General features: G+C 40.1%; 1 protein-coding gene across 1 annotated transcript in view; it reads left to right on the plus strand.

Moving 5' to 3' along the window:
• The first annotated feature begins 236 nt into the window (after positions 1-236).
• Positions 237-27343, plus strand: part of LOC127171664 (leucine-rich repeat transmembrane neuronal protein 4) — a 142492-nt gene continuing 115385 nt past the window's right edge. Inside the window, exons 1-2 of the mRNA XM_051120440.1 lie at positions 237-860; positions 4524-6088. Of these exons, the coding sequence (XP_050976397.1) occupies positions 857-860; positions 4524-6088 (1569 nt within the window). The 5' untranslated portion in view covers positions 237-856. The remainder of the gene's footprint in view (positions 861-4523; positions 6089-27343) is intronic.

Genomic DNA, 27343 nt, shown 5'->3' on the forward strand with positions numbered 1-27343 from the left:
GTAGATTTCTTATGATTTCTTGTTGGGTCGAGAAACTATATTTCTCTTCAGCTGGGTCGTTGTGTGTTCTTCTTTTACGTTAGTCTAGCTAATAGACTTGTTGTGTCACCCACTCGTTTTCCAGTGGAAATATCGAGTGAGAGTGAAATGAGAGGGGAAGAGATTGTTGCTGGAGATGTCAGTTCGCCAGAAGAGGGCATTCGGATTCTGTCTGACAAAGTTATGGTGCGACAGGCGGTTGTGGTTAACCACTCACAATCCTGCTGCATCTCTGTACTGTCGGGAACTGTACAGGAGAGGAGAAACATTCCCGATGGAGTGGAGTACACTTCCAAACAGTATTCTGTGAGTGCAGTAATTTTGGACTGGATTGAAATCTTCTAAACATACTAATTCTCATTGAAATTATAATAGATCCACGGATTAATCTACGGTAAGCATCATCCTTTCTGGAAAGACAGTATTTGCGCAGTATGCTGCGATGGAATATACTGAGGCGGAAGGGGATTGCTGGGATTTCCATAAGTTTGACTTGTGGTAGATAACTTGGATTTTGAATCGCGCGTCTTCGGCTCTGTTTGTGACTTGACGTATGATTTTAGGATGTCAAATGGATTCTTTCTGTTCAAGTGGATGTTTACGATGAGAATTTTGTTTTGAGGGGAATTAAAAGATATGGTCAGTGGTCAGTCAGGAGAGACTGAAGATTTCCCGCGCCTGCTCTGCGGTGGAGGACTACAGGCGGGCGCTCGTGGAAGAACCGAACCATCTGAAGAGAGCGCGTACCATGCCGTCTCGGGTCTCGAGCGGTAGAAAGCTGTAAAACCTGTGGCCAGGAGTTGACTGAGACGCGGTGATGGGTAAGTTTGCGTATTCTCACTCGGTCCTAAGTGAACGTGGAAACCACGGTGGATATTTTATGGGTTGATAAACTGGGGAAAATTTCATGCAGTTTTATTCATTTTGCAGCGTAATGTGAATTGTCTTCACACGGTGTCCGTGCAGTAAAACTAAAAGATTGCATGTACTGTGATAAAGCACAAAATGTTCATATATGCATATTCATGCATGCATTCACTCGATGTTCTCTTTCATACGCATGCATCGACTTATTGTGCATTTGATAACCACATATTTTTATACTCAAATCTGACCCTGCATTCAGCTCACAGTGGTTTGATTCTGGTGAGGTACAGTCAAGTGTATCTGTCCGTTCATTTATTCGATGGGCATTTATTCAGTCTTTATGACCTATGGGCATTATTTGTTATGTTTAAGAGTCTGATAACTAATACATATTACTGTTTTTTTTTTTTTTTTTCGCACAAGTGATCATTGTGCTATAGCAATAAATAAATAAAAATAATAATAATGTATGTATTATTTAATATTTATGCTGCTATTAATATATAATTGTAACGAGATTCTTTATAACAAACTTGATAAAACATTATTGCTATTATTTATGCCATTATGTTTATGCAAAGCTGTTTTGTCATCTAGATGGTAGCAAATTCATTGCAACCTCTGATTTGGACTACAGGGTTTAGGTCTACTTGTTAAGCTACACATTTCTCAATTAAAAATGAATAGTTCTTACCTACAAAACAAAGTTAAATGTCCAAACAATATAATAAACAATTATGTTACCCAAAATGCTGCTGTTAGTTGCTCTTCAATTGCGATCCACCAAATGGTGCCATTCATCCATAGAACTGACAGCCAGTTAAGTTAAAAAGTGTGAGTATTGGTAAAAAATATCGGTCAGACTGATTATTGGCCTATCTCTGTTCTTCATCTCTCACTGATTTAAAGAGCAGACTGATGCCAACTCATTGATTAACACTGGAATGCTAATTGAACCTCATTTTTGGCAGCAAGGCAATTTCTCAGAGTGTGTCTGTGCATTATTGATAGTGTGGAGATTGTACACAGATAGTTTGTAATCTTTCGTAGATTTCAGACTTGCATTTGGTGTTGAAAAACACGCACATTATGTGCATGCGTTGTGATATATGTGCACATTTTTTTGCAACGTAAGTGTGCATACAATTCCTGGAGCGCTTAATGAATTGTTCAGTTTACATAATTAGATTGTTTGAGTTATTTCTTCATCAGGAAGAGATTTTATGTATTGATAGAAAACAAAGGCACGATCAATATGCATTGCGTCAGTGGCTGACTTGAGATGTTAATCCACATTTACTTTTGCATTTATTAAAGAATGCATACTAGTTATATTACATACATGTTTCTCATAATTTCTAGACTCATTATTTAGCTAAGCACTGTGATTAACTATAAGCCGCAGACCTTCTCATGGCCGCATTAGAGTACTTGATTATAGATGTGCTTTCAATCATTTTACAGGGGCTATTTGACAGATACGTGACCTGCTCTGATTGTTATTCGTTAGCGATGTGCAGCAAGATGGCCTTCCACGGCTCGTAAAATGATGAGCTATGCTTGCTGCTTTGCGGCACTGTAGTGGGAGATCTTGACAGCAAACATAAAATAACCAACCTGGCAAAATTTTGGAGCGTCACTGTGAAGGGTATGTAGGCCTGTGCAGAGTCCAAATCAGTTTTACCAAGAGAGAAAAAGGTGTAGTTGCATCTAAAATAAGAAAAGTGGCCGTGCAAGTTTGCTACAAATTAATTTTCATTAGACTTCACTTGGATCATTAACTTTATCAGCATCATTTGATTAGCAAATGTCATTAAGCTGATACAGTCTGATTGTCTGGTTAGTATGAATGGGAGCCAGTGACGTAATTATTGTACCGCAGCCTGCTTGTGCATCAGTTCTTGGCAACAGTACACTCATGGATATCGGCACCTCTTTGCTTAGTTTTTGTGATTGTTGTTTTATCACAATCAGTGGCTTCCAAAAATTGCTTGAACACTGAAGTCTGCAGAAATATAAGAAGGTCATTGCAATAAATAAGAAAACACTAAATCAAGTGGCATTTTTTTTATTTTTTGGAAATGGAAAGAGGGCACAAACTTTTCAAAAAAGCAAAACATTTCACAAATAGACGTTGGTTAGATTCTACATGATACGATAACAATAGATATGCTTTTCATAATTAGGACTTTAGTTATTCACAATTTCTGGTTATCAGCTTTCAATTAAAATGATGAACAGGAGGTGTATTAATAAAGTTCATGACCATTCAAATGTTTGGTTGGTGATAAGCCATTAAATGGAGTACCTTATGAATATTTTCTCCTGTTCAACCTTAGAGAACATCTGCCAGAATTATTTCAATATAGCACTGTTTCATCTAAAGCGTTTTATTCCATGCATATGGTTTTAAAATGGTGTTTGGATGAGTCTGCAGTCATTTTGCTTTCAAGCGAACCACTTTTATGAATTCTTATGACAATATTAATGTGTCATAGCCACATTCGCATACATATTTCTCACAGGCATATAATGCCTTAGGAACTTCATTTCAGAATGTAATTTCTAGCAAGCTTTGTAAAAGTTTATGCATCAGGGATGGATTTGAAAACCTTTTACAGCAACACAGTGTACGTATGAAGGCCAGAAAGATGCAGCAAAAATGATAAAATCCCATTACTGGAAAATGTCCGGGCTTTGGCCAAGACCTTCACATAAAGAACATGTGTATTTTACCCAGACCTCTAACCTCTTGAGCCGATGTTTAGTCGGGAGCTCACTGCTGATATAATGCCTCGCTTTACCCCCCCACCTACCCCATTTATTTTGACAAAAACAACACCTAGGCTTTTCTTTGTGTGTTAAGGAAAGATTGACAAAGGCTGGTAGCAGAGTCACTGAACAGCCAGGCATATATAACTGATTTGGTTGACTGACAATCATTTAGATTATAATTAGGGACTAATAGGATGGCCGAGGCATATCTCTCAGGACATTTCCTTTCATACTGTAGTGGGCTCATGTCCAAGCTTATTGGAGGACTGGCTTGCTCTGATAGCATGTTTGCCATTGCCAAAGAGAAGAATTAAACAACATGGCATGACTGGATTGATTTGCCCAATCACCACTGTTAATTGGGTCCTGTGTGGTATCATATTGCTGTATAAATGTAATATTTCAAGGGTTTATAATCACAGAACAATTGCAATATTTCTTCTCTCATTAGTCGTCTTAATCTCTGCTTTGAAACTGCACCACAATTAGGGCAGGGTATTGTCAACTACCTCACAATAAGATGCACATCATTTTGCACATTTCACGATTCAACACGTCGCAATGCATCACAGTGCCCTAATAGGATCATGATTGAATCTGCGCCAAAAAAGTAAGAGAGATACTCTGTCAGGGAGAGTGAATATGCTGTATATGTTTCAAACTCTCTTGCTGTTTGATTTACTTTTGTGTCTAATGCTGTATGTACACATTAAATAAAAGTTGAACTGAATAAATCTCTCTTTAATTAGCATGGTTTAGATAATATCCCATTCATTTGTGTGTTTGTCTAATCAGGAAGTAAGTCATTTCTTGACAGTTTTTTTTTTCTTTTTCCATTTTAGGCTTTGCCATGAGGCACCGCTGGTTCATGGTGCCATTGCTAATGCAGGCATGGCTCTCTGCCACCCCTTGCTTTGGTGAGCGTCCTTGCCCTCGGAGCTGTCGATGCGATGGCAAAATTGTATACTGTGAGTCTAGCGCATTCCGTGATGTTCCCAAGAACCTCTCAGGCGGCTGTCAGGGCCTGTCCCTGCGGTATAACAGCTTAGCAAGCCTGAAGGCTGGCCAATTTGTTGGCCTCAACCAGCTCATTTGGCTGTACCTGGACCACAACTACATTGCCAATGTGGATGCACGTGCTTTTCAAGGGATACGGAGGCTCAAAGAGCTAATACTGAGCTCCAACAAGATCACACTGCTACATAACACCACATTTCACCTGGTACCAAACTTGAGGAACCTGGACCTTTCGTATAACAAGCTACAAGCTCTGCAGCCAGGGCAGTTCCAGGGGCTGCGCAAGCTCCTCAGCTTGCATATGCGCTCCAACTCCCTTAAGAATCTTCCCTCCCGCCTTTTCCAAGACTGCCGTAATCTTGAATTCCTTGACCTTGGCTACAACCGACTGCGCAGCATCACTCGCAATTCAATGTCCGGCCTGATGAAGCTAACTGAGCTGCATATTGAGCATAACCAGTTCTCCAAAATCAACTTTTTCAACTTCCCACGCTTCTATAACTTACGCGCTCTTTACCTCCAGTGGAACCGTATTAGGACCATGAGTGAAGGCCTTACGTGGACCTGGACATCACTGCAGAAGCTTGACCTTTCAGGAAATGACCTTCAGGAGATCGATGCAGAGGTGTACCGGGCCATGCCGAATCTCCAGACGCTTAACCTGGATTCAAACAAGCTTGTCAATGTGTCTCAAGAAGCCGTGGATGCCTGGACCTCTCTGACTGCAATTAGTCTGGCAGGAAACATGTGGGACTGTGGACCAGTTGTGTGTCCACTGGTGGCCTGGCTGAGAACCTTCCGTGGAAACAAAGAAATTAATATGATTTGTGCATCACCCAAAGAAGTTCAAGGGGAGAAGGTTATGGATGCAGTTGATGCCAATGGAGTTTGCAGGGTTACCCCTGCTACGCCATCAACCGTAATTGCTCCCTCCACCCCTTTTGTCGCCTTTGCCCAGACCCCAGTCAGCTCTTTCATCCCCACTCTCAAATCTGGAGACAGCAGAAGGGGCCAGGGGACATCTCTGGAAGCTACCACCTCTTCAGCACCTTCTCAGCCCGCTGTCCCACCGCCTGAGCAAGACTTTGAACCGGTATCATTCCACAAGATAGTGGCAGGAAGTGTTGCCCTCTTCCTGTCAGTTGCTATGATCCTCCTGGTAATCTATGTCTCATGGAAGCGCTATCCAAGCAGTGTTAAGCAGCTACAGGAAAACTCGGCTGCTGCTCGCAAACGTCGGAAAAAGTCACGGGAGACAGAGCGCACACTCAGCACACCATTGCAGGAGTACTATGTGGACTACAAGCCTAATAACACAGAGGGCACGGATGTGCTGGTCAATGGCACCGGACCATGCACCTACACCATCTCTGGCTCCAGAGAATGCGAGGTAAGATTCCAAAAAGCTTATAATCCATTGGAATTGGTGTGAAACAAGGTAAACGTGCATTTAAGAAAGTCCTTCAGTTCCTGAGCCGTTTTGATGCCTTTTTAGGAGATTGTTTTTGTTGGATAAAAGTATGCATGAGAGGGATCTGTTTTGGCAGGGATATTTTAGAAACAACATGTTTTTGAAATGTTTTTGGCACATTATGTGGTTTGTTTAACCTTGGACGAGGTTTTAATTTTCAATTACATATTGATTTGTTAGTGCATATTTGATGAGTCCTGTTAATTTTTTAGGAGCAGTCATTTTTTGGAGTTTGGTAGGGCATTGTATTTTTACACTGATACATCTACCTGCAATACCTTCTTTTACCTGTGAGGCATTACTCGAAGGTGGTAAGGTGGTTTTTAATGTGCTCTGTCATGCAGGCTCTCGCTTGCTCTTTTATCCCAAAGAGATTTGTGATTCTTTGAAAATTTTAGTTACAGTAATCCCAGGATAACAGACTTCCTCAATAAGCTGCTGTGTCACAATTATTTATTTGTCCTCATTAACATATGTACGCTCAACTACTCCCAAGACCAAAATGAAATTGTTTTGTCTATAGGGAACTTCAAACACACCCTGTTAATGAAAAAACCTCCTAACCATCCTTCTAATCCTGTACACTCATTGGTTCTTTCAACACTGTTTGATCCTTACTCAGTTAGTGTGAAACAGTGCAAAGCGTAGTGTGAAACACAACGGTTCTCTCTATTTTCTCTCTTCTTTTCCTCGTGATCTTCCTGGGGCTATGAGAATGTCTTTAATGACACCCCCACTTTATCTTCCAAGTGCTTTTTTTTGACTTCTTCCATGTCTATCACTCCATACCTATTTTTTTAGCCTCTTATCTTGGCTTCACACTCATCATTCCCTCTTGAATCATCTTTCCCTCATTTTAGATCACCCTCTTTTATACTTCACCACGATCTGCAGTTCCAATTTACAAAATACTCATTTTCTCAGTGTGTCACTCAGGACTCTGCTGACTTGCGTGTGTTGACAGCTAGGGTCAATTGCCACTTTTTAAGGAGCCGGTTTTGTGTCTGGTTTGTATACTTGGTGATATTTACATATGTTCATGCTTTTCCCCAAGGGCCAGGTGCTACCTTTACTCCTTCGGGCTAAGAAACCTGTCAGCAGTGCAGTAAGGTGTCATTAGAGATGGACACTGCCTCTGGCAGAGCCATGATAGGGTGTATATGCTGGTGGCAAGCAAGTCATGAGTGAAAGAAGAAAGGCAGGAAGACATGCTAACAGGCCGAATGGCATGATGCTAGACAGGTAAACAGGTATGCCAAATCAGGTCACAGGAAGAGAAGACTATAAAGGTGGGTGAGAAAACAAAGGCGCACACACAGAATGACATCCTGACAGCGGTGTTGACCTCTGCACATGGGCCACTGGCACTTTTCTGATCTGCCACCTCAAAGCAGTTTTTGAGAGATCAGAGGTGCACATCAGAGTCCAGCAGATTGGCATGTTTTTCTCTTGTGACTTCCCAAGTCAAGGAACAAACTTTTTTCATTATTACGTGCAAATCCCCAAGTCTCTTGCACAGGATGTGTCCCTTTTTGCCATTGTGAAGATAGGTCTCGACTGCACAAAAAAACAACTAAAAAAGAAAACAGTTTGTGTTTGTCCTACGGTGTCCACCTATTGCTTGACCAAAGGGTCAAGTTCTCATTTTGTCCGTTGACGGTTATCCCAAAATAATACCTTGATAACTGCCTAAATTTTAGGGTGAGCCTGTCAAGTCCATAATCATCGAAAGGCCTCACATCAGGTCCATTTACTTGACCTGTTTCCATAATGTTTTCCATTAATAGTCTATAATTCTGAATTGTTTGCCTCCTTTTTTTCCCCTGCCGTCCTCCATACCACAGCATTGCTGCATCAACACTAATGTGGTTTGGCTTCCCTCCCGTGCAGCAAAGCGCACGTCACCCATGATTGATGAGTTCTATTCTCTCTCCTGCGATTTGGTATTCCACACGCGCACCTGATTTACGGGCTTTTCACATCAAGCCAAAAGACTAGATTCAAACACACAGTTCAGATTGCTCCTGTCTTGAAAACCAGTGTTCTCCTCATGCCTTACATCGCTTCTGTTACGAATCACAAATGGCATAAAGGTGTGGAAGAGACTGCTAAGAGGGATTGTCCTCTGACCTCACCTTGAAAGCGGTTCTCTGTTAAACTGACATACGATTTGGCTATCCTTCATCGTAAAATATAATGCCAAGATCTAATGTCTTCTTCAATCGATTCAGATCAACCGTGGGTCTTTATCGTCAGAACTCATAAAGGCTCAACTGCGGATGAAGTGCACCTTCAATCCATTTATTTAGGTGATGAACTTTCTTTTACTGAACAGTCATCATGCTATAGCAGACTACAACTTTACAGTTGGTTGCCTTGCTATCGCAGTCATGATTTATTCATTTTGATCCATAAAATGTACTTTAAAATGACAATTGTTCTAAAAACACACAGTTTAATGTTTGACATTTATAACAGTTGACACAGTCTTTTTCAAAATTTATATTGGAGTTGTTCTCACAAAACCCATCAGATATCTTTACGTTGCAGCTTATACCTCATTACATGTTCTCATAAAACATAAAATACTCACGTAAGTGCAGGAATGAGGGCATCACACTGCCAAGCCCATTGGGGCTATCGTGTGTATACGCGTTAGTCATGGAAGCTATGAAATCAAATGTGTTTTTGAAGGCACCTCATTCAATATTAATTCTTTTTAGTTGTGAGCAATTAGGCCAGTACCATCCCATTTTGTCGTATTGTACATTATGTTGCTGTCACATTTGCATTAAAAGCTTAACCTGTCAGCCCGTGATGTGTTTCGTGGATTTAAAATTGCTCTAATTGCTTTTGTAGAAAAAAAAAGAACAAGAACTTTGCTTCATGTAACAGTGAAAGGCCTACAACAAGGGCATTAATCATCATTAGACTCAACAAATTTTAGTTAACAAATTGGTGTTTAACAGTACCTTTGACCTCAGCAAATAATGAAAATGGACTAATCCAACCCCCCCACACCCAAACAGACAAAAGTGCCTGCTGGAGATTAACGTTTGGACCACAAATCTGTTTAGAATGGGCTCGTGAATTAAAACTAGAGAAATGGACTAAACTAAATTGGGAAAGATGAAGTAGGAAAAATGCACATACAATCACTTTTTTTCTCATAGTCTGTTTCTATAATAAATGCGTTCTTCTAATTTCAGTTGATACGTCCTGAAATACAATCAGTAGTATTAATTACACCTCTACCACGTTTGTCTTTGACTAGAGGACAGTTTAAATATAAAGTGGCACAGCTTACCCCACTCTCTCCTACTGCACATAAACATTACTGAATGAGCCTATCAGAAAAAGGAAAAATCTGCTCTGATAGTAAAAGAAGTGAGAGATGGGATGAGAAAGAATCTAGAAGAACATATCCATCTCACTGTGACCTCAGAGTCACAGCCCATTTAATTTAGCACCAATCATGCTTTTTAATGTCTGCAGAGTACATTATAATTTATTGGGATTACCGTAAACTTGGCACAAGGGCATTCCAGCTTCCCCCCTTAGAAAGGCTTTCTGATAGCAAGTCTTGATGTCAATCATCATGAAATGGCCAACTGCACTTTTTCTCCAACCCTTCTGATTTTTGTTTTTAGTATCTTCAGGTTGGCAAAGCTTTGGCACCTGATAAATATTAATGCCCATCAGTGCCTGTCATTTTTGGCTAAGGATCCTGCATAGTGAACAGGGCTGAAGGGTCCTCATGGTTTGCTCCATACAGCAGGGAGGAGGAACAGAACCAATGAGGGCCCTCGCTGCAAAAGTGGCCCCTCATGATAACAGTGCCATTGAGAAGTGCAAGTGTTTTTTTGGGTAGGGTGGGGGGTATTTGGGATTGTGAGAGAGAGTTGTTTTGTGTCCCAGATGGCCTCTTGTAAGCCAGTGTTATGAAAAACAGAGTTGGAGTGATTTGATTCTTAATTGGATTGTACGGGGGCTGGTCCAAGTCGTCTATTTAAAACATAGATGTTGTTTGGAGGCTTTTGTAAATGACAGTTTAGTGGAGTGCAAGCACCCTTGGCTGAAAAGTGACAGGAATTCAATGATTCATTCACATTCGAACTCCCACAAATCTTTAGAATGCTTTGCTGGATTTGTGACATGAGCAAACATCACATATTAAACTGATACATAGCTAATGTCAACAGTTCATGCTAAATGTCCAAGCTATCGGCAGTGCAAACTTCTTTATTTAATTAGCTTTGTACTGTACTCTGTTTATTAAGAAAATCCGTTTTTAATTACTGCAGCTTTTTTTGACAGTGGACATATGACTTTCACATCATGGTGAGAGACATTAGAGTAGTGGATCAATTGCATCACATTTTATTATTACATTTAGAAATAGACCCGATGTTGACGCAAAATGTTTACAAACACTATAAACATAGGCTAGGCTATTTCAGTTTTCCTACACTCCACAAAAAAAATAATTTCAATTTAACAGTATTCAGAAAAGAACAAGAATGAAGAATATAAAAAGCTAGGCTATATAAACGACAAGCCAAAACAAATTAATTTAGGCTAAAGCAAAACTGAAACTAACGTTGGATCTCTCATACGACACAAATCCAAATGTTTCCATTTTCGAGATGTATTTGAATATCAAAGTATTATGTAAACCTGGTTTTGTACTTCACTCACATTCCAATATCCACACAAAACAATTTTTTGGCATAATATCACGGCAGTATGGTGATAACGATTAAGCAGTGTTCATTTTTATTTATTTATTTATTTTATTTTATTTTTTTTACCTATGTGTTTGGCTGACTGTATTTTATTATTATAATGTAAAGGTTGCATTGTCAAGTTAGCAATGCTTAACTGTGTGTGCATTTACCTGATTTTTTTTTTCTTCTAACAGTAAAAATGAAGACTCCTAGTCAGGTGCTTTCATTTGTGTACATTCACAATAAAAATAAATATTTGCGCTTTTGTAAAATAAAGAAAATAGGATGCCACTTTCAGCTGTCTTCCTTTCGGGCAGCACAAAAATGAACCAAAACTCTGCATACTAGCTACTTGTTGCACAGTTTTTTCTTTCGTTTTAAGTAAAAATATTTATCGTTCAGGCCTATTCAATCATTATATATGTAGCCTAGCTTTATTAGCTTATGTTTTTCTCTGTTCGCAGAAGCGCTGCAGGTGTGTGATGTGATGTGTCCATTTGAATCCTCATGTTCTGTTGTTTTCTTTTGTGCATGTGAAATTAATCCCTGAAATACAAATTTAGGTATTTTTAACGGGTCACAAACACTTGTTCTTTCTAATTGAATTAAATTCCTAATTAAAATAATCTTGTTGGCTAACGGTTAATAATTGGTTAACGAGCGTCGGCTGTTGGTTAGGATAAATAACCGAAATTAACATCCCTAACGTATATTGATGAATTTCTACGAGCTGAATATTTAAATGAAATATAATTCAAGTATATGCAGTATATCTCTACCATATTGGTTATTTGATTTTTAATTTAACATATGTTTTTTTATTAATTGTAGCAAATCTTAAAATGAACATCCATTTTTTTTTATACTTAACTGAACTGTAAATGACTGGTTTTAGCTTTTAGTGTCTTATATTTCCAGATTTATTTATAAGTCTATACACAATACTATAGAATTTAAGATGGGTCATTTATCAGTTTATTAGTAATTAGCTTGCAAGTATCAGACAGAATTTTAGTATGTGTGCATCTCTAAATTAATTTGTTTTGTTTTGAAATCATTACATGCTATAGGGTTGGAATCACCGCCTACCTCATGGAGCGTTACACGAAACTTGCAGCCTCAGGCTATAATTTTCCGCTTGGCGCCAAGTTTTTTTAATTACGTTGAGGATACTGTGATATAGCACGTTTAACACATTTCTCCCATTGCACATTATATACAGTCCCATCATTCCACCCAGCCTTACCTTGTATTTGCCTACACAGCTAACCAAGTTACGTTCCCACTGGAAATTACAAACTTATGTACATTCCAAAGGCTGGAGCCTTAAAATCCATCCAACAACAATGCGGTGTGTTTTATGAGGGGATGGAGGGTGGCACTGGCAGGAAACACAGTGGGAGAATGAGAGGCAGGCAGACTGAAAGCCTAATTAATCCGGCCTTCCTTAATTAGCCTCTGTCCCCTCCATTATGTGCTTTCCAATGCGTTCACTGCGTTTCTCTCTCTCCAGCTCTCTATCTCAGTGTTTTTACTGTGTCCTTTCTCTCTCGCTTTATTTGCGGCTCTTTCTCTATTCATCTTTTTCACAGCCTCTATTTGTTCTGTTTCTCTTTCGTTCCCTTTTCTTGTGTCCGTCTCTCTATCTTCCTGTCTCTCTCTCGCTTTCCCTTCGCCTTGCGAGGACATCGGCAATATGCTTCGGTGTGATAAACAAGCTCTCTCCGTCGCAGAGGGCAGCAGAGGCGACGGCGTAGGTGTCTAAGCCTGCATGGTGTGTCTCTGACGGATGGAGAGAGAGACAAAAGCACAGCTGTGGACTGATATCGAGGGCTTGTTTTCCTGACCGGGCATTGTTTGTAAGGCGCTCGGAGATGGCGGAATGGGAGAGCTGGTCATTGTGTTCCATGTCTGGCCCTCGGCCCTGGGCTGGAGCCCTCCCGTGTGCTCATGTCGATTAGGATCATGTCATGGCTTGAGCAGGCATTTGGCCCAGTAGGCACACATGAGGCTCTCACCTCTCGAGAACATGGTGCATGGTGGGCTAGAGCATGTTTCTCATTCAGGAGCTTAGAAGAATACCGCTGATTATGATTATAGAGCAGCGATGCAAGGGTAGAATTAGCAGAACCTCAAATGTCAAGACTCTACGCGGCACATACGCAAGTAAAGAAAGGGTGTTGTCAGCTTAAACGGCTGTTTATTCCTTTTCAGGCAGACATTCATTGTGCTTGAATGGATAGTTCATCCAAAAATTAAAATATTGTCATCTCTTCATGTCGTTCCAAACTGCTGTGACTTTCTTTCTTTTGAGGAGCAATCATTTGAACCTCCGTTAAAACCTTTAGCCTACTGGCTGTGGGAAAGTTGAAAAATAATTTCTAATAGATGATGATAATTAAATGAAGCAGAACCCATCTACTTTCCTGCCAATGGCCCAGTGTATGATAAATATCTTTAGCGGCTTTCTTCTTTTTCCTTCTCTTTTTAAGAAGGTCTATTTGCGTATCAAGGTCATCTCACCTCCCTCACGACCAGGGCAGTCACCACATTTCTCTTCGGTTCTTTTATCGTAACCCGTTCTTTTTATCTTTGGAGAGGGCAGATTCTGGAAGGTTGAGGAAATGAAACAAGGACGGTAGAGCCTTCATTGTGGAAGGAAAGGTGATGTGGGAAATGACCTTTTAAGTCGTGTCTCAGAAATTCATACCCTGGTGGTTTAAAAGCATTTTTGACAGACAGCTTGTCAAGTGGATATAATTGCCGGAGCTCGATTTTTACAAGAACTTCATCCTATTGGATGTTTCTAATACTGATAACTAAAGTGGGCAAGAAAGCTCATTTTAAATTAACTTGGTTCATAGTTTATCAAATCTTCCATGGTGTAGTGTGTGTGACCAGAAATTCCAGCAACTGGAATAACTTGGAAAAACAAAAATAAAACAAAAAACAAGACCAAAAATATTGATGTAATTTTAATAAAGACATATTAAGACACAGGAAATCATTATGAAAAGTCATTTGTATTTTGAAGAAAAAAACCCTGTCAGCATTTTTCCCAATATCTTATAGTTCCATAAGCTTCTATCAACGCAAATTAATAAGCAAAACACGATTAATCGTTCACCTCTAGATTTCACCAGAGTTATGACAACTACAATTTTTAATTGGCCTTCAGGGTTCATTGTGCATTTTACATGTCTTACGAAAGATACTCGCAAGAGAGCAAGCTCATAAGGAACGCTTATTCTGAGCAAAACTAGGGCGGCTTCGTATCAAGAGAAGTGCTCAGAGAGCAATCTCAATGGCAATGAGGTCGAAAAACATTGTCCCTGGACAGAGTGGGAGGATGACATGTCTAACCCATCACTGGAAGTGTTGTTTGTCGGCCATATAATCCTTCATGCATCATTTCAATGTCTGCGATGTCTTGTCTGCCGCCAAGGCCTGTTGGGAGCATGCACTTAACTGAGCCCTGGGACTAAAGCCTGCCTCCTGTCAGAATGGTGAGATAACCAAGTGTGGTTTTGCAGGTAATGACTATTCCCTGTGACTGGGGCTCGGTGTCTTGAAGGTCTCACGGGTCTCATTGTGAACTATTCGAAGTATAGTGCCAAGCTGATGTACAATTTCGCTGGCACTTGCAATTCTTTGGCCCCAGATGCAATTTTCAATTTTATTTTCATTAGCTGTAGCACTCTAAACCATTATTATCTCCAGAAGGTCTAGCTTTTTAACATCTTCGTTATATTTAGCGTGACTAGCATGACTTTAGCGTCTCTAAATATTGATCTTCAGTCAATTTATTACCAAATATTATTAGGTCAGCTTAACAATGTTATTTTAGGTGCAAATCATACAGTTTTTTTTACACTGTTCTCATTCAGTTAGACAAAGGCTGTGCCCAAAACCTGAGAATATGTCACACAAGCACACAAGATGTCATGAACTAAACCAAGCTGGGCAAAGGTGAGCATTTGGAGTTCAAAAGAGAAGATTTTATTTGTCAGCTGGAGTTGTATGGATTACTTCCAAGCTGCGTACATTGGATTCTGGACTGTCAAAAATGGTCTATGGCAGGGGTGTCCAAACTCAGTCCTGGAGGGCCACTGTCCTGCAGAGTTTAGCTCCAAATTGCCTCAGCACATCTGCCTGGAACTTTCTAGTACGGGGGGGTCTCCAAACTCGGTCCTGGAGGGCTGGTGTCCTGCAGAGTTTAGCTGCAACCCCAATTAAACAACCCTGTACCAGCAAAACAAGGTTTTACTAGGAATGCTACAAACTTCAAGTCAGGTGTGTTGAGGCAAGTTTGAGGTAAACTCTGCAGGACACTGGCCCTTCAGGACCAAGTTTGGAGATCCCTGTTCTAGTATGTCTAGCAAGACCTTGATTAGCTGGTTCAGGTGTGTTTAATTGGGGTTGGCGCTAAACTCTGCAGGACAGTGGCCCTCTAGAAGCAGGATTGGACAACCCTAGTCTAAGGTGAGCACTATTTACATGCATTAGATCAGTGGTTCTCAACTCCAGTCCTCTGGGTCCACTGCTCTACATATTTTGTATATTTCTGAATCTGACACACTCAGTTCAGTTCATGGATCTTTCTCCTAACGAGCTGATGATCTGAATCAGGTGTGCTAAATGAGGGAGACATACAAAATGTGCAGAACAGTGGGCCTCGAGGACTCCACTAGATCAGTGGTTCCCAACCACGTTTCTGGAGGTCCCCCAACACTGCATGTTTTCTGTGTCTCCTTAATCAAACATACCTGATTCAGGTCATCTCATTAGTACCGACTCTAAGACCTGAAATAGGTGTGTCGGACAAAGGAGAGATACAAAATATGCAGTGTTGGGGGGGGCCTCCAGGAACGTGGTTGGGAATCACTGCATAAGATGGAGAAAAATCCTGAAATGTTTTGTTCCAAAACCTTCATTTCTCTTTGGCTGAAGAAAGTCATATACATCTTAGATTCCCTGGGGTGAGTAAATGATGAGGAAATTTTCATTTTTGGGTGAACTATTTCTTTACTCCTGCACCCGAAACCAGGATACTTCTTGTAAAACTTTGGCTGCATCCGAAAATGCTGCCTTCAGACGATGCATTCAAAGGTAGGAAAGCATGAAGGCTTGTCCGAAACCAGTCTTAGCTTCACTTCCTGTCTGCTGAGATGCCATCATTTGATCAATTATTAAAGACGGCATAGATGTATCCTTGACTGCCTTTGATATCCCACAGCCCTGCTCTACCGAGAAATTAGTATTGTGGTAATTAATAATTATTCACTTAGCATCAAAGGCATTTTTGTTTTGTTGTAGTTCATTAAACCATTACGCTGCCTCAGAAGTCTGTCCAAAATCAGTTCTGTAAAGTTCCTTCATGCACAAATGCAGAGTCATTGCATGATAGGGCAGTCATGGAACTGTCTAACTGACTAGTCAGCTCCCTTTGTTTTTGGACACAACCAGTGCGCCAAAAAGTAAATTCATCTATATTGCAGCACACCTGGAGCTTATAGTTGTTAAGTGCCTTGCTCAAGGGTACCACGGCAGTCATCAACTGAGGAACGACACACTTACCATTGAGCCTCTCTAGAACCCCCTTTAGGGTTTTCATGCAAAATGTACTAGGTAATTATTTTTGCTACACCTCTGAAAAAGCAGAGAATCTTCAGATGTGAATTTTTAGATCGTGGTGATCTAAACCGACTCTGGCTCTTTTTCTAGTGAAGTAGCTGGCGCTCTACAGATGGCCTATTTTTTAAAGTGGGGCTCCTTAATACCTCCATCGAGGGGCTGCGGAGTGGTAAACACTCCTTTCAACACTGGCGCCTACGATCGTCCCAAATGAAATGATCCACTTATGATTTACTTTGCCTATGCCCCTCGCATCCTCAAGAGCCCCCTGCTCTCCATCTGTAATTCTAACACACCCCTCCGCGATCATAGAGGTACCCCTGTATGCTAGCTCCCGCGATCTCTGTTTCCTCATGGGACGTACGCATACAAGAAGCTCTCTGTTTGATTTTCATATTGCATTCCTTCGCACATAATCACTGTTGTTTGTGCTCTTGCTGTATCGTGTTCTCAAACAAGAGGTGTTTTCTCCCTGAATAGGTAAGCTTTGTTTTAGTTTGATGCGATGGTACTATAACCTCCTACTGCATTGCTTGATTCAAGCACCAGTTTTTGGATATGCCTCTTTAGCATAGCACCCTTCGGGCTATCTCTGGCTGTGTCAGATAAGTCAGATGCTACCCAAACCACCCACTACTCTGCCTTACTCAGAGAGAGAGAGAGATGATATTTTTCGAGAGGAGCAAAAAAAGTGGCAACAAGGGCTTGTGCTTATCTAAAATTCTTGACGCAGTTGTTTTTGTGAGGGAGTCGTATTTTGTGGGGTTTATGTCTTGTGTACGCTTGCGTTTTGCATCTGAAACAAAGCCTTTGAACATCAAGAGAGATGTGCAAGTTAATGGTCACAATTTTTTCTCTGTTATTTAGAGCAGAGTTTTCAAAGTGGGCCTACGAAGGGAGCACTGAATGGAAATTTAAAAGAAAGAAAATATATGAAAAGATTGTCATAGTTACCTTGAAGTTTGCACATCTTTATTGTGGGTACAAAAAAAGGTGCACTGTCAATTTGATAGAAATTAAGTATTTTCTAAATACTTCTTTAATTAGTTTTGGCTTTGGTACAACACAAAACTTTAGGGAAAAATGATTTAAAGAATATTTAATACTACGAGCTAGTTGAAACTCTCGGTATGTACTATAGCCAACAAGATAGTAGAGATTAATTAGAGCAATATAAATAGATGAGAATGGCAGAAAAACAAACACATTACAATGTAGGCTGAATAGTCTCAAAACAATAGCGTGGGTTCTGATAGTTCTGGTAGTCATGGAAACACAAACACAGCTGTGGTCAAAATTTTGCAAGTCTGGCCACCTTGCCTTCTTTCAGTCTATGAATTTTGTATCATATTTGCTTAGTGCCCTGTGTGACTCATTCTGTATACATCATTGTGTTTTCCTTTGTTTCATTTACAATTTAGATGCACTTTAGCTGCCTGAAATCAAGTGGCAGCTATCGATGGCTTTTGGCAACCTATCTGACATCAAAAAGACTGGGGGAGAATCAAGTCATACTCAGCACTGTGCCTCCCTGTGGATGTTGAATTCAAGTCAAAGTTTAAGATTCTCCCAAGTTTCATTGGCAACTTTTTTTTTGTTTTAAACTTCATAAAAATATAAGTACTTTCTCAGTTTTTGAAATGTGCCTCAGGCTTATGTTTAAAAAACTTTTTTACCAAATAAAAGTTGGCCTCGTTTTATGCAGTGGAAGACGCGACCCAAGTTAAAGATGTATAGCTATTTGTCACATATTGGGTCCGTGGTATTAAAAATCCTGATCTAGGACACTGAGATTACCTGTCTTCAGTAAAAAGAGATATGAATCACAGGCATAGCTCTGTCACGCAACCTGAAGAATCTGTTTGGTGGACCTTCCAGTCTGCACCATCCTCTCCCACTTTAGATCTGAAGGTTCTTCACTTTGTCGTCTGTCTCTTGCCATCTGTAAAATGAAAGCTGGGCCGGCAATGCTGGTGAGTCACACAACACATAAATTGCCTGCGACTAGCCACTTGTTTGACCTGTAAAAGTTTTTGAGAGTGACTCACTTATACATGGCAAATGAATGATGTACTGATGTCTGTTATTATTCATAGGGGGATATCGTTGTGGCTCAAGGTTAGAGTGACACTGTCCCACTTGCTCATCCAAAGTGTCTGCAGCCCTGACCACTCAGAGTTTTTTCCCCCTTATTGCAGCTACTTCTCATGCAACACATTCCAACAGCAAAAAGCATCTTGGAGCTTTTGATGAGAGTGTGTGAGTGGACTTACAGCAGGGCGTTCACAATTTTGCCTGAAGTGAGCTTTTTTTCCCCCCCTTTTCAAACGATGGAGCAGAGATGTTCTCATTTCAAGATTGCAAATGGCATTTTAAGATTGCATATACGTCAAACACATGCAGAAAGATGATTTTACTTGATACATTTTGTGGCTAAAATGTTCATGATTACAAAAAGGTAATTGATGTATCAGATTTAATTAAATAATTAAGTACAAAATACATAAATTTTATGTTATTTTTAAAGCAGAAGTTCACTTTCAGAACAAAAAATTACAGATAATTTACTCACCTCCTTGTCATACAAGATGTTTATGTCTTTCTTTCGACAGTCAACAAGAAATTCCTTTTTAAATTATCAAATTATCTCCATATAGTGGAGTTCAGTGGTGCCCCCAAGTGTGAACTTCCAAAATGCATTTTAAATGCAGTTTAAGTGCAGCTTCAAATGGTTCTAAATTATCCCAGCCTTACCTAGCAAAACGATCAGTCATTTTTTTCTAAATAAATTGACAATTTATATATATTTTTTAACCTCAAACGCTCGTCCTGTCTAGGTCTGCATGAACTCTGTTTTTTCCGGGTCAGTACAGTCAATACAATTAGGGTATGTTGGAAAAACTCCCATCTTGTTTTCTTCCCCAACTTTAAAATCAACTTATGTCGATGCAGAAGTACTGATCCAGTGTTTACAAAGTGAACATGCAAAGAACATCAAACGCTCTTCACAAAAAAGGCAAAACAGCAACGTAGGACGATTTTGACATTGAAGAAGAAAACGAAACTGCTTTCTTTTTTCGACCTACCCTAACTATATTGACCCAGATTACAGACTATGCATGAAAGGAGACAAGATGAGCATTTGAGGTTAAAAAGTATATGAATTGTTAATTTGTTTTGAAAATGTCTGACCGTTTTGCTAGATAAGACCCTTCTTTCTCGGCTGGGATCGTTTAGAGCATTGGTCTCAAACTCAATTCCTGGAGGGCCACACCTCTGCACAGTTTAGCTCCAACCCTAATCAAACACACCTGATCCAGCTAATCAAGGTCTCCAGGATTAGTAGAAACTTCCAAGCAGGTGTGAGTTGGAGCTGGTTGGAGCTAAACTCTGAGCTACGGCCCTCCAGAAATTGAGTTTGAGACCTCTAGTTTAGTGCCATTTAAAGCTGCATTTAAACTGCATTTTGGAAGTTTAAACTTGGGGGCACCATTGAAGTCCACTATATGGAGAGAAATTCTGGAATGGTTTCCTCAAGAAACATAATTTCTTTACAACTGAAGAAAGAAAGACACAAACATCTTGGATGGCAAGGGGGTGAGTATATTATCTGTAAATTTTTGTTCTGGAAGTGAATTTCTGCTTTAACATTTCAGGTTAAGTGTATTTGTACATGAATTATTGAACAGTAGTTTATGTATGAAAAGGTTCTTCATTGTTAGTTCATGATTCTTTAAAGAGGTCATGAATTGAGAAAACAAAATTCCCTTGATCTTTTGACATATAAGAGGTCATTGTACTATAAAAAACATCCTGTAAGTTTCAGAACTCAACTTTCTTGTTAGTCTAAAAACAGCTTATATTGAAGGCAGTCTGCCAAAACCACAGCTTTTGATATGTTCTATCTATGATGTAATGGGTAAATTAGCACTGCCTCCACAGAAAAAGTTCAACATCACTGTCTGTTTAGCCCCGCCCACCAATTTACGCATAGTGTTCACCAGAGAGATGAATGTGCAGGTCTACGCAGAAACCAAACTGTAAAGATGGCTCATAAAAAACGACAGAACATTCTGCAGTTCTAATTTGTGGACAAAACTTCTGCATTTCCTTTCCTTCTGATCACAGTTTTCAGAAAGAGTGGATGTACTTTATTTTCTAAAGGAAAACTCCACTTTCAGAATAACAATTTACAAAAATTTACTCACCCCCTTATCATCCAAGATGTTCATGTCTTTCTGTCTTCAGTTGTGAAGAAATTATGGTTTTTGAGGAAAGCATTTCATGATTTTTCTCCATATAATGGACTTCATTGGTGCCCCGATTTTGAACTTCCAAAATGTTATTTAAATGGAGCTTGAAAGGGCTCTAAACGATCCCAGCTGAGGAAGAAGGGTCTTATCTAGTGAAACGATCAGTCATTTTTTTTCAGAAAATAAAAATTTGTTTACTTTTTAAGCACAAAAGCTTATGTAGCACAGGCTCTGGGATGTGTGTCCATGACACTACGTACTATTGAATCTCTTCGAAAGGTCACACGGAACGTAGGCGGAACTACAGACCCAGTGTTTACAAAGCGAACGCACAAAGACTAAGGAAGTGCAAGTAAGTCAAATGCTGTTTACAAACCAAAAGGTACAACGATGTCGGACGATTCTGAAGTTGTAAGAGAAAATGAGATGGAGTTTTTTGCCATACTCTACCTTTTTGAGTCGTAGTGTCGTGGACATGCATCCCAGAACCTGTGCTACACAAGCTTTTGTGCTTAAAAGTATACAGATTTTTAAAAATTACAGATCATTTCATTAGATAAAACCCATCTTCCTCAGCTGAGATCGTTTAGAGCCAATTGGGGCACCAATGAAGTCCATTACATGGAGAAAAATCCTGAAATGCTTTTCTCGAAAAACCATAATTTCTTCACGACTGAAGACAGAAAGACATGAACATCTTGGATGACAAGGGGGGTGACAAATGATTTGTTGTTCTGGAAGTGGAGTTCTCCTTTAATGAAGTTCCAGACCGCGTCAGTAAGAACGCAGCCCTTTGTTTACTTCTTTTTACCACTGATTTGTGACACAATGCTCGTGAGCTTATCGCAGAGAATCAAGGTTACGTTAATAACCGGAGCAAAACAATTTGACACAGGTTTTTCAAAAAGTGTGAACTGTTTTCATTACAAGGTCACTATTGCTTTCTCTCTTCTTACAGATTGTTTGATATGTACTGAGGTATTTATGTGTTTCAAACCTAAATCAGTGTACCTAATAAGTGCTGCCCATTTATGAGGAATGAATGTACACTGTTAGCCAGTCATAGCAGTAGCTGTTTACTTCCGAGTCTAAAATCTGCCATGCCTATTCAAACAGAGTGTTCTGGTGAGGGGGGGGGTTAAAAGCAGGAAAGAAAATAGCTTATTACTTCTAAATTATGATGTTTTTGATGTAAAAATCTTGATAACATCATAAGTGGTCCTCAGAGAGCAGTACAAAAAAAAAAAAAAAAACAAAGGCTGTTCATGACCACTTTAACATTAATTTTACAGTAGATTGTTAAAAGAGAATGAGGAGTGTGAAATAGAAAACCTGGAGTGGATTAGAGTGATTACAGAATCCTTTAAGAGGTAAAGGGGGAATTGCTTTTAGTCCAATCCCCATCACACAGTCTGCTTGTACTACATACTTCTAAATATAGGAAAGTATTAGGAACATGTCAGATAAACCATCTGGATTAGGTTGTATTTCTGGGGCCACAACCAGAAAAACCGAATCATTTGCACTTGTGAAAATTAGCAAAAGATTTCCTTGAATTCTGTTGGAGGTAGTACATTGGACGCTTTCATTGATTTCCCCATCATTGCTGGCATTTGAGTGCCGTCAAAGTCCTCCCCAGTCTCCTTCAATTAGCTTTCTGCCTAGGAGCTCTGTCAATCCCCATCTGCTCCCGCGCCTATCAATGGCTCCCCTCCACTGAGCAAGGGAGAGATAGAGACAAGCCCTGTATTTGGAGCCTTTTTGCAGGAGAACAAATAAAACTGAGACAGTGGAATGCCCAAACTCTCCATGTCACATACAGGAGCATTCATAAGCAGAAACACACGAGACAATTGGTATACAGTTTGGTCTTTGGACCTTGAATATCAAAAAGCCCACTTCAAAAAAAACCTGCTGTTTCTCATTGCCCTGGAGGTAACTGGTTCCGGATAACTTGCGTCCGAAATCAGAGATGGAAATTGTTTGAGCTGCTGAGTCCCATGAGGGCTTGGCATCTCCAGCCGGCAGGACCATATGGACAGTCGGAGAAGAGATGATGGCTCCAATTTCCATTTCAGACTCTTTTTTTTTTTCTTTTTTTTTTTCCTGCTCCATACTAGATTTTAGGTGGGGCTTTTTAGGATTGTCCAGCTTTTGAATTGTCCGTGGTTGTAATTATGCTGATGTCTGGATAGTTAAAGGAATAGTTCACTCAAAAATTTAAATTTCTCATGATTTACTCACCCTCAAGCCATCCTAGGTGTATATGACTTTCTTCTTTCAGATGAATACAATCTGAGTTATATTCAAATGTCCTGATTCTTCTTAATAATAGCAGTGAATTGTGGTCAAGATTTTGAAAAACAAAACACCGGTTACAAATTAAAAGAGCAAAGTTAGGATTTGTAAAGAAAAATGTAGGAGAATTTCGATATAAGCCAAGAAGGAACCTGGTTTTCCTACGACAGTTAGTGGAAGCTAGAGATTAAGGTTTCTAAAGTTTTAAATATGGCTATTATTCTTAAATGCATCGATTTAGTTCAGAAGGCCTTTATTAACCTTCCGGAGCCATGTGGAGTACTTTTTATGATTGATTTATTGCACCCATTGGACTGCCATGATAAAACTTCTCTCTATAAAAGAGCCAAGACATTTTTTAATATAACTCTGATTGTATTCATCTGAAAGAAGAAAGTCATATACATCTAGGATGGCTTGCGGGCAAGTAAATCATGGGGTTATTTTAATTTAAGATAATTTATGCTTTTCCCTGAAGACAACATGGAGACACATAGGAGAGACACAATAAGTCTAGAACAGAAGATGATTTTGACTTTGTGGCCCTGTTTAACTGTTTTTGCAAGACTGTGCATTTGTATTCCAGAGTTTGGCTTAGTCTTGATGGGTGGTGTAATTACCAAGCAGTGGGTGAGGAACGAAATTGGCGACATTGAGATGACATGCTGAGAGGTGCTGAAGAAGCGGGCGAAGAAGTGCATTATGCCACAGATAACTTTACTCCCATAGCTTTATCCTTGTGTGCACTTAGTCGCCACATACTGATTTCACAACTGTGTAAATCCACAAGCATTGTAAAAATCCAGAATTCTGACATGACTCTTCTGTCATTTTATTATATACCCACAGACTCATTTGACTGAAAGGCTGCAGCGTCTAGACACACATGCAGTTGTGGGACCAGCAGGTGCTTCCCTTGTGTATTTGCTAATGCACCGTAGGCGATTCGGAAGAGTCCTGAAATGGCCCAGCAGTCTCCTTTATGATGGTCCAGACGTTCAGGGCTGGTCGTAGGAAGCTAATTCACAACGGGGATGAGAAATAATGAGCTGCTGAATAGTGGGTAGGCAAAGAAATAAAGCCCCAGCAGCTAGCATGCAGCAAGGTCAAATCTGACAAGAGGAACCCTTTGGAGAGGTTAAGAGTTTGGGGATATTCTCCATTGTTCCATAGCCTCATTTTGATATCGACCGCAAGGGGAGGGGTGCTACATCATTTTTTTTTCCAAATTGTTGTAAGTGTTAAAGGAAATGTCAATAGTAGCAACAGTGCTTGAAATGTTAACAACAGCAGCTCAGTGGAAAAGAGAAACCAACCAGGAAGCATAAAGTCTAGCAGAATGACTCATCGAGCAGACGTAATGACCGCTGACTCCCATTACGAAGATGTGAGGTGAGTTGAAGACCCAGGGCACCAAGTTTTGTGGAGGTGTACTCTACATTCTTTTGACAGGCTGAAATCTGATGTTTGTCTAACGAGCCTCCCGATAAATCTCCTTTCCTATATTCCCCCACTCTTCATCCTCACGCCTTCTCTGAGTTATAAATAAATTCCGGCTGCATTAATGTCCTTGTCAAAATAAAGCAGTCTTCAACAAATGCACTGTGGAGCACCAAATCATAGTGGAAATTACTCCATTGATGGGGCAACCATGGTAATTTCATATGGCAGTCTTTACCTAAGGAATATATTAATGTTTCAATGAGTCAAATGACATGTGGCAGTCTTTACCTAAGGAGTCTGTGTAGGTTAATAAGAGTCAAATGAGAAGGCTATTGCTTGAAAATCCAACTGAGATGTTCTGAGCTACGTCTTTCGGTGCCTGATAATTCAGATATGCTTTTGTAATGTATAGCTTTCATTAACACTAATACACTAATACAGCTTGTTTGATTTTCACCAAAAAAAATTTTGCCATCGTTTGATCAGTTTACCTCAAAAAACATCTTTCTTTTCTTTTTCCCAACTATTTGTTTTTCTAGCAGTGAAATCGTATTTCCCTTCCTCCCGTCTTCATCCCATCACCTGCTACAGTGCCTGGAGGGGTTAGCCCCAACTCTCCTGCTCAAACCGAGCGATTATTCCTCAGCTCATTCGGTTTGACTGGAGGGGGGAGAAGGCTCAAAGCCTCTCTTGTTGAGGAGGGGTGCTCAGAAATATGGAGAACAGAGATGAGGCTTGGGGTATTGGCTCTCCTGGTATAGTACCTTACCTTTCAGCTCTTTTCACTAAGTCTGTTTAGATTCACAGCAGCCTTCCTTCAGCTAAGCTTAACAAATCCTTGATATTTCTCTGAAAGTTGTTGTATGAATATAGTAGGTTTTGTTCAAGAAGAGGTTGTCTTATTTTTATTTGTATATGAATCTTTTTGATAGGAGGGTAAATGAGTTAATCCATTGAAAAGATTAGTGAATAATGCTTTGTTTGCTCAGATTCATTCTCTATTCTTGTTATTGGACTTGTGTGGAATGAGTTTTCTGACAGTTTAGTCAATAACGGCTGTATGCTGATATAGACAGTATATCCGGACTTCCTGACTTGTTTTTAATAAACAATGTCCAATTCAAAAATCGAACCCTTCCAAAAGATCTTGTTAAAAAGTTCACCCAAAAAAATGCGAAGTTGAACATTTCTGTAAAAAAAAAAAAAAAGTCTAAGGACTTCGTCCACTGATATACTTTTGCAGTCCTCAACTTGTTACGTGGGAATGGGCTTTCGATGTCCTTTATGGTGCATCGAGTGTGTGATGGGGCGGCTTGGCTCGTGCCAGCAGGGAATCGCACATAACTCATCTCAGTGGGAGATGGACATTCGGTACAGTTGGGCGGTAACATCAGGAGCAGGAGCCCAGAAAATGGGTGAAACGGAGGAGAACTGAGTGTGACTGGCTTATTTCATGATTTCATATCACAGAGCTGTAGAACAGCTCGGTCCAGCCTCATGCAGCTTCTCCTCTCATTCTAAACTGGTCATGCTGGCGTGCACCCAGCAGGAGCTTTACGGGCTTTAGGGGCTCAGCCGCCAGCTCTGTGATTGACAGGCATCAGTACTGATGTATGTGACGGGCAGCCCCTTGACAGCGCCTGCAGATATTTCGGCGCAGGAGGCTAATTAACCGTCCTCCGATAAATCATTGAATGTGGCGATTAGCCTGAGGTTAGAAGGAGAGTTTCTAGCGATTGGTTAGTGTTAACACTTAGCGTATATCTTGCCTTGTGAAATCAAATGTAAATGACAATTATTGCTGCCAGGGGCTCGATGAAGCAGAAATGCCTCCATGGCCTAAAATTTGCATCCCACTGTGGTTATTTCTGCTATAACACTCAGGGATTAACAGTTCACACTTGTTTTTGCTGGATGGTCACTGTTGCTAATGTGTCTGGATATACTGCATCACAACCTTGGGCTTTCAGATTTTTGTTTGCCTTCAAAAACAGTAGCACTCAAAATGGCTTTAGTTACAGTGGTCTGTAAAAGAACACATTTTATGTGGCTAAATTATTGAACAACTAGAGATGTATACCTGCAGGGACACTTTGACGGATCTCTTTTCAAAAGGGACTGGAAACCTACCAACGCACCAAATTATCTCGTTCTTTTCTCTGCCTCATGAAACGGGTTTCTTATTTTCATTTGTAATCAAAGCAATGGTTTGTCAACAATGGATCTTTCGTGTCCTTTTAAGGAGAGTAGAATATTATTAGACAGATCCGTCAAAAGACCCATAGAAAATAATCCAAATAGAGATTTAGTTACTCTCATCTGCGTCTGCCATATTTCAAATGTCAAAATTTAGACACCACAAAGTACAAGCACAAAAACAAAGTCGTCAAGTAAGGATAAACACACACTGGGTTTTGTAAGAGAGCCCTAGTGAGTGTACAAAACACAAAGAAGTGGTAAAATCTAATGTATTCTGCTCAATCTGTTGGCACGCATGAGCAATCAAGAGTCATAAAAGCAGGAACCACGGCACCTGCTATACCGTTACACCCTATTGGTTAGTATAGTGAAAGGTTTGTTGCTATCTCTTATTCAGGAGGAAGCCTAGGGGATCTAGCTCATATCGCACGGCAAGAAGATAAGGTGAAAGGTTAATACATAAATAAGTGCATATATAAATAAATAAAGGGTTTTGAGATTTAGAGACGGCCACTGATATTGCGACCTAATGAAGGGTATGCAGCGTTTCTCTGGAGCCAGGGCCCCGGCCTCGCAATTGACAAGCTGTCCGCATCCGAGTGTAATTTAAGACCTTCCCC

Source organism: Labeo rohita, chromosome 10, assembly GCF_022985175.1.
Source record: "Labeo rohita strain BAU-BD-2019 chromosome 10, IGBB_LRoh.1.0, whole genome shotgun sequence".
In the NCBI taxonomy this organism is placed as follows: domain Eukaryota; kingdom Metazoa; phylum Chordata; class Actinopteri; order Cypriniformes; family Cyprinidae; genus Labeo; species Labeo rohita.